The 15053-nt window shown below is 37.9% G+C and overlaps 1 protein-coding gene and 1 pseudogene across 8 annotated transcripts in view; one reads left to right on the top strand and one right to left on the bottom strand.

Annotated features, from left to right (window-relative positions):
• Positions 1 to 15053, top strand: part of GOLGA5 (golgin A5) — a 51216-nt gene that overhangs the window by 2808 nt on the left and 33355 nt on the right. For all 7 annotated transcript variants that reach the window (XR_014260612.1, XR_014260613.1, XR_014260614.1 and 4 more), the window contains exons 3-6: positions 7515 to 7742; positions 8611 to 8830; positions 9274 to 9397; positions 11760 to 11963. Coding sequence is in view for 3 of the 7 variants with exons in the window: in XM_082449915.1 (XP_082306041.1) it covers positions 7515 to 7742; positions 8611 to 8830; positions 9274 to 9397; positions 11760 to 11963 (776 nt within the window). In the remaining 4 variants the exon portion in view is untranslated. The remainder of the gene's footprint in view (positions 1 to 7514; positions 7743 to 8610; positions 8831 to 9273; positions 9398 to 11759; positions 11964 to 15053) is intronic.
• LOC309655076 (non-histone chromosomal protein HMG-14 pseudogene) lies at positions 8 to 5350 on the bottom strand (annotated as a pseudogene). Its single transcript has one exon. The product of its transcript is annotated as a non-histone chromosomal protein HMG-14 pseudogene (transcript).

Here is a 15053-nt window from a genome sequence, read left to right as displayed (position 1 = left end):
TAGTTAATCAGTCCTCTGTTTCTTTTAGAGTTAACCAAATTGGATGTCATCATAGCCTAAAATGTTCTGGTAGCATTTGTCATGCTCTGTTTTGTTACCTGTCCGTGCTGGCGCAAGGGCAGGCTCTCTGAAGTGTGTGGTGTAAATAAGGGGGACAGCATAGAACACTATTAGCCAATGTACGGTTACAGTAGGGACCTTTGAATGTTGTCTGTTGGTAACTTTACCCAGCCCAGCATCTTTTTTTTTAATTAATTAATTTATTTATTATTTATTTTTGGCTGTGTTGGGTCTTGGTTGCCGCGCGTGGGCTTTCCCTAGTTGTGGCGAGCGGGGGCTACTCTTCGTTGCAGTGCGTGTGCTTCTCATTGCGGTGGCTTCTCTTGTCACGGAGCATGGGCTCTAGGTGCGTGGCCTTCAGTAGTTGCGGCACGCAGCCTCAGTAGTTGTGACTCGCGGGCTCTAGAGCGCAGGCTCAGTAGTTGTGGCGCATGGGCTTAGTTGCTCCGTGGCATGTGGGATCTTCCCAGACCAGGGATCGAACCCGTCTCTCCTGCATTGGCAGGCGGATTCTTAACCACTGCACCACCAGGGAAGTCCTCAGCCCAGCATCTTAAGAAATTATATCCAAAATGATTCTCTAAGATGTTTTAAGATATAAAGAAGAAAATTTTGAAATCTGAAAGGAAACATATAGTTTTGGATTTGGAACTATCTCCAATTCATTTCTTTCTGTCATTGGTATTATAAAAATAACAGGCGGCTGTACTTCACTTATATTCTGGATTGTGAGCTTTTTGGTGTGTTTTTCCCCCTGCCTACCCTGAAAGTAAAGCGTGAGAAACTGAACTTTGATCTAAGTTGGAGGGTTAAAGGCATTGACTTAGTAGTGAAGTAAGAACTTAGAATTCTGGTTTTCGGTTGTTTAATTTGCTATGAAATTACCTCAGCATGTACATTTTCTCACCTGCAAAACATGTTTACATGATAATGTGGCTAATTTGAGTACCTAGGAAGCATTTTAAAATAACAATAAACATGATAGGTCCTTGCAGGGATTCTTTATAGAGCTGATAACTCATAGGAGCTTGTTATGTTCTTAAACCATTTAGCTTCTTCCACGGTCTTGGCTCTTAGTGAATAAAATCTTTCTTGTATTTCAAGATAAAAAAGTGGTAAAGAGACGGGTTTTGGGCTTTCAAGACAGATGCATGCACTAGCAGTTAATTAACTAGGTATGAACAATCCTAAATTTCTTCTCAACTATCTTTTGATTAATTATACAAACACTTATTGAGACCCTATTGGGCCAGGATACAGAAGTGAATGGGTTATAGTTTATTGGATGAGATACACATGTACACAGATAATATACATGTAATATAGTAAATGCAGCAGTTGAGGTATGGTCAGTGTTGTGGAAGCATGTCTTTTTCCTTATTGATTCATAGATACTCTTTATATGTTCTAGATGGCAATTCTTTCTCATCCTCCTCCAGTTTTACCTTGTTTTTTTCCTTTTTCTATAATGTCTCAATAGAAGTTCTTGATATAATGATTTATCAATTTTTTCTTTATGGTTTGTGTCTTTTGTGTCTTAGAAAATCTTTTCCTATCCTCGGGTCATAAAGGTATTTTTCTGTATTATAGGAAAGGTTTTATACTTTTGCCTTTCATATTTGGATGTTTACGTAAAGTTGTTTTTTATGTATGGTGTGAGGTAGGCATCTAGTTCCCTTTTTTTCCCAAATGGAAATCAGTTATCCCAGCACCATTTATTGAAAATATTTACTTTCCCTATTAATCTGCAGTACCACCTCTGTCATATATCAATATCCACCTATATGTTGGTATGTTTCTGACACTTAATTCTGTTTCATTGGTTTATTTGTCTTTGTGTCAGTGCCACATTGTCTTAATTAATGTGGTTTTATAATATGTCTTTATATCTCAAAGAGCAGATTCTACCACCTTGTCCTTCTCCAAGAATGTTTTGGCTATTCTTGGGACTTTTGTACTTCCATATGCGTCTTAGAATTTGCTTGCCAAGTTCCACAAAACTTCTGTTGGTCTTTACTGGGAGTCCATTGCTTCTACTGACATACAGATAGTTTGGTGAGAATCAGCATCTTTACAACATAGAATCTTCTAACTTATTAACATGGTATAATTATTTTTTAGATGTCTTTCATTAAGATTTTATTGTTTCTTCCATAAGTGTCTTGCATACTTTTTGTTAGATTTATTCCTGGGTAGTTTATATTTTTTAAAGCTCTTATAAATGGTATGCTTTAAAATTCTTTACTTTCTGTTTGTTGCTGTCTATAGGTTTTTGTAAATACACACACACACACACACACACACACACACACACACACGGCAACCTAAGATAGCTCTTAAGCTTCATATTTTTCTATACATTCATTTAAATTTTCAACAACACAATAATATCTGTAGATAATGACTGTTTTCTGCTTAACCCTTTTATCTTTTTAAAAACTCTTTTTATTGCCTTACTACATTGGCTTGTACTTGAAAACCAATTTTGTGTCTTGTTCCTTGTCGTAAAGAGAATGCTTTGAGTGTTTCAGTTTGTGTTAGGTTTTTCATAGGTACTTTTTATCGGGTTAAGGAAGTTTCCGTGTATTTCTAATTTGAGTTTTTATGTTGAATTTTAGCAGTGTTTTTTTCATATATGTATTGAGATATCATAATTTTTCTTCTTAATATTAATATGGTATACAAATCAGTTGATTTACTTAAACCTAAAACCAAACTTAACTTTCAGGAAATGTTTGCTAGAACTCACTGGTGAAACCATCAGGGTCTGGGGTGTTCATAGTGGAAGATTTAACTATCGATTCAATTGGTTTTCCATTTCTTTTTTTTTTTTTTTTTTTTTAAGATGACAGATTGAACTTAAATTCTGGTTTCTAAATAGAGGTAAAGCGGGTTTTTGTTTTTTTGTTTTTCTTAATTTGTTTATTTATTTATTTATTTTTGGCTGTGTTGGGTCTTCGTTTCTGTGCAAGGGCTTTCTCTAGTTGCGGCAAGTGGGGGCCACTCTTCATCGTGGTGCGCGGGCCTCTCACTATCGCGGCCTCTCTTGTTGCGGAGCACAGGCTCCAGACGCGCAGGCTCAGTAGTTGTGGCTCACAGGCCCAGTTGCTCCGCGGCATATGGGATCTTCCCAGACCAGGGCTTGAACCCGTGTCCCCTGCGTTGGCAGGCAGACTCTCAACCACTGCGCCACCAGGGAAGCCCTTTCCATTTCTTTTTAAATCTGTTTTTGGTAAGTTATATTTTTTTTCTAAGAATTTGTCTATTTCATATACTTTCGGGAGGATTATATTTATTTTACTTAATTTCAGGAAAATAATGTCACAGCTGAAATTTTAACACAGACACTAATCACTTATATTAACCCTGCAGAAATCAAAGCTTGATCACAAATACTACCTGAAGAATACCAATATCTGGCACTCTGCTAAATGCTTGTTTTTTTAAAGCAGCATTAATGAAGTATAACTGACATGCAGTAAATTACACATTTTTAAAGTATACAGTTTGATGCGTTTCATCATCATGTACATTTAAAAATTTATTGACATAACGTAGTTTACAGTGTCTCCCTCAGAAGACCATTTTTGGTTATGTTGATCCTCTAGTATGTTTCTTTTCTATTTTGTTAATTTCTGATCTTTATTATTTTGCTTTCTTTGGGTTGATTTTGCTGTTTTTGTAATCCTTATGATGGGTGCATAACTCATTAATTCCTTTCATTTTTAAAAAAATATATTTTATTTATTTTTGGCTGCGTTGGGTCTTCGTTGCTGCGCGCGGGCTTTCTTTAGTTGGCGCTGAGCAGAGCCTACTCTTTGTTGCGGTGCGCTGCCTTCTCATTGCAGTGCCTTCTCTTGTTGCGGAGCACAGGCTCTAGGCGTGCAGGCTTCAGTAGTTGCGGCACACGGGCCTAGTTGCTCCGCGGCATGTGGGATCTTCCCGGACCAGCGATCGATCCTGTGTCCCCTGCATTGGCAGGCGGATTCTCAACCACTGTGCCACCAGGGAAGCCCCCTACCTTTCTTTTTTTATTTTCTTTCATAATTGAAATTTTTTTGGTTGTTTTGAGGATCAGTACACAGACATTTCAATTTGTACACAATTCTCAACATACGTAACAAAAATCTAAAAAATCATGCAGTTGTGATTCTTTTCTGAACAGTTATTCCAGTGACTCTCCAGCTTAAAATTTGGAGGCAAATTTTCCTTCACAGGATATCAAGTACCAGTATCTTCAACTATTGATATGCTGTTACATCGTAAGTCCCACTAATTCACAGTTTAATATCATGTACACTACATACTCAAATTGTCAATCGTTCACAGCACATTAACAGTTACTAGAAGAACTGGACTACCACGACCAAAGATGTTACAGAGTGCACAAAATTCTGCCCAGGTGAGCCAAGATCAAGGGGAGAGTGGTTTGCTTTAGGAAACAATTCTACCAAAAACAACATGGGAAGAGAAGAGAAGTAATTTAAAGTGTTTAAGACATTAAATGCACAACTGACTTCAAACTGACATTTAGTGTGCTTTGTATTATAGGATATAAAAGCTACCCTCCATCTGTGGAATGTTAAGCTGACACCCAAGACAATCAAAGCCTCCCGTATTCAATATCCCACTATTTTCTGGTTGTACCAAAAAATAAACAACCAGCAAATGATTTCACCTCTTAAAAAAAGCATTTACACTTAAAAAATGGGATGAGGTGGGATTCCCTCCTTTTAAAAAATGTTTCTAGAGCTACTAAAAAACTTGCATTTACAAAATAGTTGATAAAAATATTCCTCTGGATTGTACAAGAAGGGAGACAGGGACCACTGATAGGACCAGGTGTCTGATATTAATCAGACTTGGCTTCTTTCTCTCCTGCTTCATCAGAAGCTGGGCTCTCCTCGTTTTTAGTTTCTCCGTTTTCTGCAGGTAAGTCTTCTTTAGTCTCTTGGTTAGCCACTTCAGCCTCTTTTCCCTTTGCTCCCCTTTTCCCTTTTGTTTGCACTTCTTTGTCTAAAGATTTATCCTTTCCTGCCGCCTTTTTTGGCTTCGTTTCCACTTTTGCAGGAGCCGGTTTAGCTGACAACCTCGCCGACCTCCTCTTGGGCTCCTCCTTCGCCGCCCGCTCGGCGGAGCCGACCTTCCCCTTGGGCATCGTGGCGGCGGCGCCGGCGCGTGCCGGGTGCCTGCGGGCCGCGCCAAAGCTGGGCTGCCTGGCCGCTGCCCCTCCTCCCGCCGCCCGAGCTTCTTCCTTTCATTTTTAATGTAAATATTCAAGGCTGTAAATGTCTTTCTAAATACTACTTTAGATATATCTTACAGGTTTGGATATATACTTTCTTTTTAAAATCTTATAAAATTAAGAATAATTTTTAAAATTCTCTCAATTTTTAGTCATTAAAAAAAAAATCTTTATTTTGGAAATTTCAAATATACCAAAGTAGAGACTGATGGTTCCCCTCCACCTGCATATTAACTTTTATCCAGTGATGATAATCAACAGCTCATAGCCATTCTTGTTTCATTTATAACATCAAATTTTCAATCTCTTTACCTCTACCCACCACAGAATTATTTTGGAGCAAATCACAGATTTCATATCATTTCTTCTATAAATATTTTATTAACTCTAAAAAATACAAGTTTTAAAAACGAACAATCACGCCATTATCACCATAAAATTAATAATTCCTTAGTATCATCTAATATCTAGTCAGTATTCAGATTTCCCTGTTTGTCTCATCATTTTTACACATTATTGAAATGCGAAAATCTTAGTTGTACAGACAAATGGCTACACCTGTGAAACCCACACCTTTATCATGATAAAGAATGTTTCCTTTGCCCCAGAGAGTACCTCATGTCCTTTTCTAGTTAATCTCCCCACCCATCCCCCAAGCACCCATTGTTCTGATTTTTTTCACCTTAGATTATTTTTGTCTGTTCTAAAACTTCATGTTTGCCAGCAAAAAGATCATGTAGCATGAATACTTTCTTACCTGACTTTTTTTTTTTTTAATTCGGTAATACTCTTCTTTCTTGGTTTTTTTTTTTAATTTTTATTTATTTATTTATTTGTTTTTGGCTGTGTTGGGTCTTCGTTTCTGTGCGAGGGCTTTCTCTAGTTGTGGCAAGCGGGGGCCACTCTTCATCGCGGTGCGCGGGCCTCTCACTGTCGCGGCCTCTCTTGTTGCGGAGCACAGGCTCCAGACGCGCAGGCTCAGTAGTTGTGGCTCACGGGCCTAGTTGCTCCGCGGCACGTGGGATCCTCCCAGACCAGGGCTCAAACCCGTGTCCCCTGCTTTGGCAGGCGGACTCTCAACCACTGCGCCACCAGGGAAGCCCTACCTGACTTCTTTTATTCACCATGTTAGTGAGATTCACTCATGTTATTGAGTATATTAATAATTCTTTTTTATTGTGTAGTATTTTACTGTAGTATTATACCACAATTTACCCAGTCTCTTTTATGGACATTGGGTTTTTCCAGTTTTTGTTTTTTGTGAATAAAGGTGCTATGAACATTTTTGTACTTGTCTTTTTGTGGGAAAGTGTTTTTATTTCTCTTCAGTAAATACCCAGGAATGGAATTACTGGGTCAAAAGGTAGGTACATGTTTAATTTCATAAGAAATTGTGAATACTTCCCCACAGTGTTTATATCATTTGTATTGCCACCAGCAATCTGTCTATAAAGTTCCATATCTTCACCAACGTTTTGTGTTGTCTTTTTAATTTTAGCCATCTAGCGGGTGTGTTTTGGTCCTTGTTGTGGTTTTAATTTGCATTTCCTTGATCACTAAAGATGTTGAGAACCTTTTCATTTAGATATAGTTCATTTTTTAGCACATACTTAATTTTTTTGGAGTAAGTAAAAAGTGTATTTGCATCACATTTAGTAACAAAAGCAAGATGAAACTGAATTAATGAGTGTCTGAATTAATGAGTATCTCTTTGGGTAAGGCAGTTTAGACTCCAGTTTGGTATATAACAAATTGCTCTGACCTGTTATTACTCTCCTTGCCTTGAAACCCACAGCTGTTCTTTTATGCCTTTCCAATAGTTGCAGAGTTGAAACTTCTCCCTTTTTTTCAAAAATGGTTCATAGACAGAAGGGAGACCAAAACCCTTGTTTACCTAAACCCAACCACATAAATTTCTCTGCTTTTTTTTTTTTCCCCTTCCCAGAACTGTATTCTTGTATCTTTTCTTTATCACCATTTGTTCAGTGTATCCAGACTTTGAGGGTCCTTACAGATCTATAGGCTGTATGTATGAGAATGAAATTTCATCAGAGGGAAGTCTATTAAAAATTTAAGTTTACCTTTTACGGTGTTTTAGCTATAGCAGTCGCAGTCAACTTGAGCCAAAAGGCATTCTACCACAGTAAGCTACTAGTGCGTATATAGTGAGCATTCCAATGTAACAAAGATGTATTTGCTTTTTTTACAGAAGCCTCTAATAATTCAGGTTCTGGCCATGAAGGCCAAGAGATTTCTTCAAAGGGAAACATATCATCAGGTGCTGCCTGTGCTGATCACAAGCCAGTGCCTAAAGACGACGGGCGATCCCATGAACTATCTAATCTTCGACTGGAGAACCAACTGCTGAGGAATGAAGTTCAGTCTTTAAATCAAGAAATGGCCTCACTACTTCAAAGATCCAAGGAAACTCAAGAGGGTAGAGCCTTATTTAAATTACCCAGGGTTAGGAATTCAGCATTTCAAAAATAAACTAAAAACTTGATTATATCTAAACTATTAGAAAGATTTTAGATGGGACTTGTAAAATAGTGTTTTCACAGAAATATAGGGCCCAGATTTGGAAATGGGACCAATCATCCTCCCACCCACCTGAAACAGAACACTGGCCTATTTGGTCATTCTTTAGAAACCACGAATAGGAAGATAGTTTAAGCCTTGTTAGACTGACTTTAGAAACCCAGACTAATTTAGACATAGAAATAGTTTTTCCAGAGACCCTGTACAGTTTGCTTCAATATTTATTTATTTATTTTTGGTTGGCACTCTGCACTGCATTGCTCTTTCTGCACCAATTTTCTAGGTTAAAAGAACATCTTTTTTGCCACAGTAATTGAAAGAAACATTTCTTTCCAGTGTTTATCTTTAGGTTTTGTTTTTGTTTCTTTTGGTCTTACTGGGGTGTACATCGTCTGCCCTTGATTTGGATGTGCATTCTTTCCTATCTGTAGCAGAACTCCAAAAATCCACTGACCATTTTAATCTTGTGAACTCTCGGCTGTCTACTGGTGTTGGCTCCCAAATGCTTTATGACATATCTCCAGAAAAAAACATTTGTAGAAGAGCAGCTAGCTTCATGCCTGTTTCCAACCAATTAACTGTAATATAGATATGAGTGTTGGCCTTGGAAAATGGAGGTCCCTCTTGGAGCAAAAAATTTGAAGATATTTGTAAGCTCCCAATTTTGGCGATAAGTACTAAAGGGATTCAAAGGAGACTCTTTGTGTGCTCTGAGAAAGATGTGTTTACTTGTATGGAGAAATTTCTTTTTGTTTTTTTTTTTAAAGAATTAAACAAAGCAAGAGCAAGAGTTGAAAAGTGGAATGTTGACCATTCAAAGAGTGATCGAATAACTCGAGAACTTCGAGCACAAGTAGATGACCTGACTGAAGCGGCGGCTGCAAAGGATTCCCAGCTGGCTGTACTGAAAGTGAGACTCCAAGAAGCTGACCAGCTGCTGAATACTCGCACAGAAGCACTGGAAGCCTTACAGAGTGAAAAATCACGGTAGCTAATTCTATGAATAATGAGAAAATGAGCTAGAATGTTTATCAATGCAAGTAATGATAAACATGGTAGTAAATGCTGTCTTATGAAAATTTAACTTTGTAAATTTACAAGAGAGAAAATGTAGCTTTTGGTAATGTGTGGGGTTAAAAATGGATTTATTATCTGAATCTTGAGATGCATTGTTAGCAAATTCTGAATTTAAAAATATTTGAAGAGCAGTGTCGTTAATCTTTTGACGTACAGTGATGTGTGGCGTGTGCTTATATTTGGATGCCTAAAAATATAGGCTACAGTCCATGAAAAGGGAAGGAGATTTCTCTAAGAATGTTTCAGTCAAACCATCTTTTTTATGCTAATATGCCAATGCTCTAAAAATTATTCTACCTTTTCACTTGTGTACTGTGGAAATGAGTTATTTCAAGTGATGTCTTTTCTTTTAGAATAATGCAGGATCACAGCGAAGGTAGTAGCCTGCAGAATCAAGCTCTACAAACTCTTCAGGAGAGATTGCACGAAGCAGATGCCACTCTGAAGAGAGAGCAGGAGAGCTATAAACAAATGCAGGTTAGAATGGGGACAGCAGGGCTCTTTTATTATTTGGATGAGAAGGAATCGCTTTACACTGTTCATAACATATTTACTGTAATAAAATTCTGCAGTGCATTTCAGAAAATTCTGTTTCTGTGGCAGAAACTAAGTATTTGAAAATTTAGCTTGATCCTTGCTAAATTTAATTTTCTATGTTGAAAAACAATTAAAATACTTAATATTCATTAGATATATACATCTTTTCATTTAATTTGGTTGTGTAGCCAGCATTACCATTATTTGATTAAAAGCTGATTTGAGACATCTCATTCTTTTTATTTAAGCTTTTTCTGATTCCAATTTAATCTGATTCTGTTATTTCAAGAGAAAGTTGTACATAATGTTTATTTAGAGTTTTACACTGAAGTGAATTTTTGCATCTAGTTTAGTGATTTTCAGCTCTGTCTACACATTAGAACCTCCTGTGTGGTTTTAACACTTTCTGATGCTGAGCCTTCATTCCCAGGGAGTCAGATCCCATTGTATGAGGTAGAGCATAGGTGTTGGTGATTTGGATTTATACAATTTGCAGGTGTAGCTAATGGGTAGTCAGGGTTGAGAACAGCTGGCTCAGACTGTCTTTTCAACAGGTGAAAATAGTTCAGCCCTAAAAGTAAATAACAGGTAATATAGACTTTAAAAATTTTTTATTAATATATTTTATTTACCACAGTAAAATATCCCAAAGTACTATCATCTCATCATGTAGTTAATGTTAAGAATTATTCATGAGATATCTTACATTCTTTTTTGCATACTGATTCTTTTAAATATGGTGTGTTTTATACTTAGAGCACATCTCAATTCATTCACTAAATTTTCTTCAGAAATACTTGATCTGTATTTAGATTTCATAAAATTTATAGGTGAAAAAGTTGCTCTAAACATACTCAGAATAACAGTTCCTCAAAAAGTTAAGCATAGGGTCACCATATGCCGCAGCAATTCTGCGCCTAGGTATATACCCAAGAAAATTGGAAATACATGTCCACACAAAAACTTGTACATGAATGTTCATAGCAGCATTATTCATAATAGCCCCAAACTGGAAACAATACAATGTCCATCAGTTGCTGAATGGATAAACAAAATGTTGTATATCCGCACTGGGAGATATCATTCAGCCATAAAGAGGAATGAATTATTGACTCATGCTATAACATGCATGAACCTTTAAAACATTATCCTAAGTGAAGAAAGGCAGACACAAAAGGCCACATATTGTTGATTCCATTTGTATGAAATGTCCAGAATAGGCAAATCTATAGAGAAAGAAGGTAGATAAATGGTTGCCAGGGGCTGGGAGGGAGGGGGACGTACGGGTAGAGGATTTCTATTTGGGGTGAAAATGTTCTGAAATTAGATAATGACCAATGGTTGCACAACTCTGAGCACACTACACTGAATTGTATTGAGGAATACACTGAATTGTACACCCTAAAAGGGTGAACTCTGTGGAATGTGAATTATATCTCCATGAATCTGTTATTAATTGAATTGAGCTTCAGTATTTATGTTAAATTAATTAAAATGAATAAACGTAAAAATGCAGTTCTCAGTTGCAGACACATTTCACATGCTCAGTGTGCCTCGCTGAGTGGTCCTCGTGCTCCTTTTCTTCCAAACAGGAGTTAAGATTGGATCAAAGGTTTGTGGGCTTTAGTTATTGGCGTAAACTATAAAAGCTTTCTGACTTCTGTCTCACCTTCTGAGTTTTTTGGTGATGGGAGCTTTTGAAAATAAGGGTAAAATATAAATAATTCTCAGAACTAAATTTAGGCTAAGGGACAGACCATGTGTTTTTTAGAGTGTACTTTAAAAGTTTCTTAAGCTAAAAAAATTAGAGGGAATAGTTTATTAGAAAAACTGAAATAAAGGAAAAACATTAGCCATGATATTAGAAAAGATGTAGCTGTGTACTTGTGTCTTCCATTTGTTTTCTAATAGACTTTCTAGTTTTCTGTAGACCTTTATTCATTGATCAGCTAGTGTCAGACCAGACCTAGTATCCAAGTGACCAGATTCACCTGGGAAACTTCTTAAAAAACAGATTCCCAAGCCCAGTCTTGGAAATTCCAATTCAGTTAAGCCCAAGGAAGGCCCTGGGCAGCTGTATTTTTAACAGACTCCCTCACTGATTTTGATGAATTGCCATGTTTGGGAACCACAACCTTAGAGTTCCTGTTCTTCAGTTCCTAACAAATGAAGAACTTTTTTTTACCTTCCTGTTATGTTGTTGGGCTGAGCTAATAAATCCCATAAGATATCTAAATGGATGGTTGTAAAGTATACCTCAAAGCAAAATGATATAATAAGTATAATATAAACTTTGTCACAGAGCGAGTTTTCTGCACGCCTTAATAAAATGGGAGCGGAGAGCCAGAATTTGGCAGAAGCAGTTACCCTGGTGGAAAGAAAATACTCAGATGAGAAGAAGAGAGCGGATGAGCTACAGCAGCAAATCAAAATGCTTAAGTCCAACTTGGAGTCCTCTAAGCAGGAATTAATTGACTACAAGCAAAAAGCTACTAGAATACTCCAGGTAAGTGTAAGATGCACATGTGTGAATGTTAAGATAGGCCAGATGACCGAGAGACATTCTGAGACTTTTTACAGATCTGTGAGATACTTTGTTACTGTTTGACTGGGTTGGCTTGCTTCAGGTGCCTTGCTCTTAGAAATATTATAAAAAAGATGAAATGTCTCCCGTTTCTACCACTTTTTTCCTTTTAAGAAAAAAATTCATTCTGCCACTACCTAGTTCAGGTCTTCAACCTGTCACCTTAATCACCGTGATAAGTAATTTCAGTGTTTGTTTTTAACAGTTGTTATGTTCTTCCTTGTTGATCCTCTTTTGAATTTTTCAGAGTGACTGGTCTAGGCCTCCTCCAGCTCTCAGATCTCCTCTCCCAGCTTTTTCCCCCTCCCTTAGATCTAAGACTGTAGTCATCTAATGTAGTTTTCAACTTCTCTTTCCTTTGCCTTTCATATCAGAGTGAAGACGTGTCCTTTCATTTTTCTTTTTCTGGGATAATTCTTCCACCTGTGCATTGATTCCATCTCCTTTCACCTCATTTAAGCCCTTTCTCCATAAGTCTGTCCTCTTTCTTCCATCATTGATGTGCATTGATTCCATCTCCTTTCACCTCATTTAAGCCCTTTCTCCATAAGTCTGTCCTCTTTCTTCCTCTGTATCTTTCTCTCTGCTGCCTTCTTCTGGCTCAGCTTGCTCAACAGCACATGGTTACTTAGTGGAAGAACAAAGACCAGCTCTTGAAACGCCTAACTGAGGAAAAAACATTGCTTTTGGCTCTTTTGACCACTTTGATCCATTTCGCTGTCCTTCTCCTTTCTTTTAATGCCACACGTGCGACATCTGCCAGACGTGTGATATCTGCTGTCTTCATTTTAGAACTGTTAACTTTAACTCTTTTATGTAATTTCAGTCCCCACTACATTTCTGAAATTGTCTTCTCAAAAGTCTTTAGTGACCTAAATGCTTTCTGTCCTCTGACTAGTTTCCATCTACTTTGATTTTGGTAGAGCTTTTTGACCCTGTGAACCCTCCTACCTTCTTGAAAGCTGCCTTCTAATGTTGCTTGTACTGCCTTAGCTCTCTGTCTTCTCTTTACTGCTGTTTCTGTTGGGTCCTCTTCTTCTGTCCTTTTTTGTTATTCTTTTTTATTTTGCTTTGTCATATACTCTGCTTCTGTCACTTGATGTGACTTCAGCATGGCTCCAACTTCCCACCTGGCTTCTGAATGCCTGCCATGCTTCTCTATGTGGGATGTCCCAACCCCCAAATCAGCTTCCCCTCCATTCTCCTGTTTTCGTAAGTGATATTGCCACCTTCCTAGGCAGTGAAGCTTGAAACTGCAGTGTCATTTTGACGCCACCTTTTTCCTTTAGCGCCTGCCTCCTATTGGCTATGAACACCTTTTTTATTCTACCTCCGTGAAATATCATATCCATCTCCTCTAAACTCTTCTTTCTAATTATTTGTGTTGTATCAGTGTAATTTGTTAATTCATCTAAGAGGTACTTAATTGAGCACCTAACTATTCACTAGGCACTTTGATAGGTGCTGAGGATACTGAGCTCAAAAGATGTGTCCTCTTTCTTAAGGGAGCATTCAGTTTAGTGGGACAACACTAAACTGAAGTGAGGCAATTGATAAAATGAAATTATTGACGCAGTACTATGGGAGCTTGAAAGAAGAAGTCCTTAAAACCTGCCTGGAGATGTCAGGGATCACTGGAGATGCTGTATGAAGAGGAACTTGAAGGATGAGTAGGAAGACTCATGATAGGGAGGAGATTTCAGATAGAACAGCCTGTGCCAGAGCAAAGCGGGCCTGAGGGAACATGGTGTATTTAGGAGACTGCAGCTAGTTCTCTGTTGCTAGAGTATCAAGTATTAGAGATTAAGAGATGAGAGAGAAAACTCAGTGACAGCAGTTGCCAGATTGTGGAAGACCTTGCATACCATGCAGAGGAGTTTTGATTTTATCCTATAGGTGATGGTAGGGGGTGGGGAAGTTTCAGAGGATTTGAGCAGCATGATCAGATTTGGGTGTAAGAGCTGTGGCAGCCATGAAGAGGTCAGGGGAGTGTTGGATGTCTGTCTTGTTTATCGTTGAATCCCCAGCACAGTGCCTGGCCCTTAGTAGGTACTCAGTAAATTGTTGAATACATCGAAGGGATGAGGAGTGGGATGGTGAGATGTAGATGATAAAGAGGCTTTTATCAAAAATAATGGTAAGAAATTATGAGGACCTGATCTAAGTTTGTGGCAGTGAGGATGACCAACCAGGGACTGCTAGGAGAAATGTAGGAGGTAGAATACATGAGACTTGGAGACTTAATTGGAAGAAGAGAGGAAAAGGTAAATGGAATCTAGGATGATTCCAGGTTTCTGGTTTGAGTGTACTAATGATGTTCCCATGTACTACTGCAAAAGGGAAAAAAGGAAAGACAGCAGGTTAGGATTGAAGGAGAGTATGATAAATTATGCTGAGTTTGCAAAATTGATGTGACATCGAGGTGAAAGTATCAGGAAGGCCATCAGAAATGTAGGCCTGAAGCTCAGTAGAGAGGTCTGCTCTTTAGCCACATGGAGGTATGGATATATAAATACAGATGTAGATCTAATCATGTTTATTATAGAAAATTTGAAAAATACATAAAAGCTTGAAGACATCACCCATAATTCTACCACATAAAAAGGAGAAACTATTTTTGATGGAGGAGAGTGACTTTCAAATATTTATGGTGAAGGAACCAATGGTCCTTTTTATTACTGGCCTAGGATCACAGCACTTTTTAAACTAGTCTTCCCATGTCAAATCTCTTCTTCCAACTTATCCTTTATAGTAGGTGTCGGCAGACTTTTTCTGTAAGGGGCCAAATAGTACCTGTTGTAGACTTTGAGGGCTGTATGTGATCTCCATCACATATTCTTTGTCTTTACTTTTTTATAATCCTTTGAAAATGTAAAAAACCATTCTTAGCTTAGTGAGCTATACAAACGAAGGCCAGAGGCCAGACCTGGCCCATCAACCATAGTTTGTGAGCTACGCTTTAAACCTCCGCCACAGCTACCCTCCTCAGACGCACCTCTGGTCATATCACTT

Source organism: Balaenoptera physalus, assembly GCF_965194825.1.
Source record: "Balaenoptera physalus genome assembly, chromosome: 2".
Classification (NCBI taxonomy): Eukaryota; Metazoa; Chordata; class Mammalia; order Artiodactyla; family Balaenopteridae; genus Balaenoptera; species Balaenoptera physalus.
Note: the sequence above shows the minus strand (reverse complement) of the source record. Positions and strands in the feature narration are given on the sequence as shown.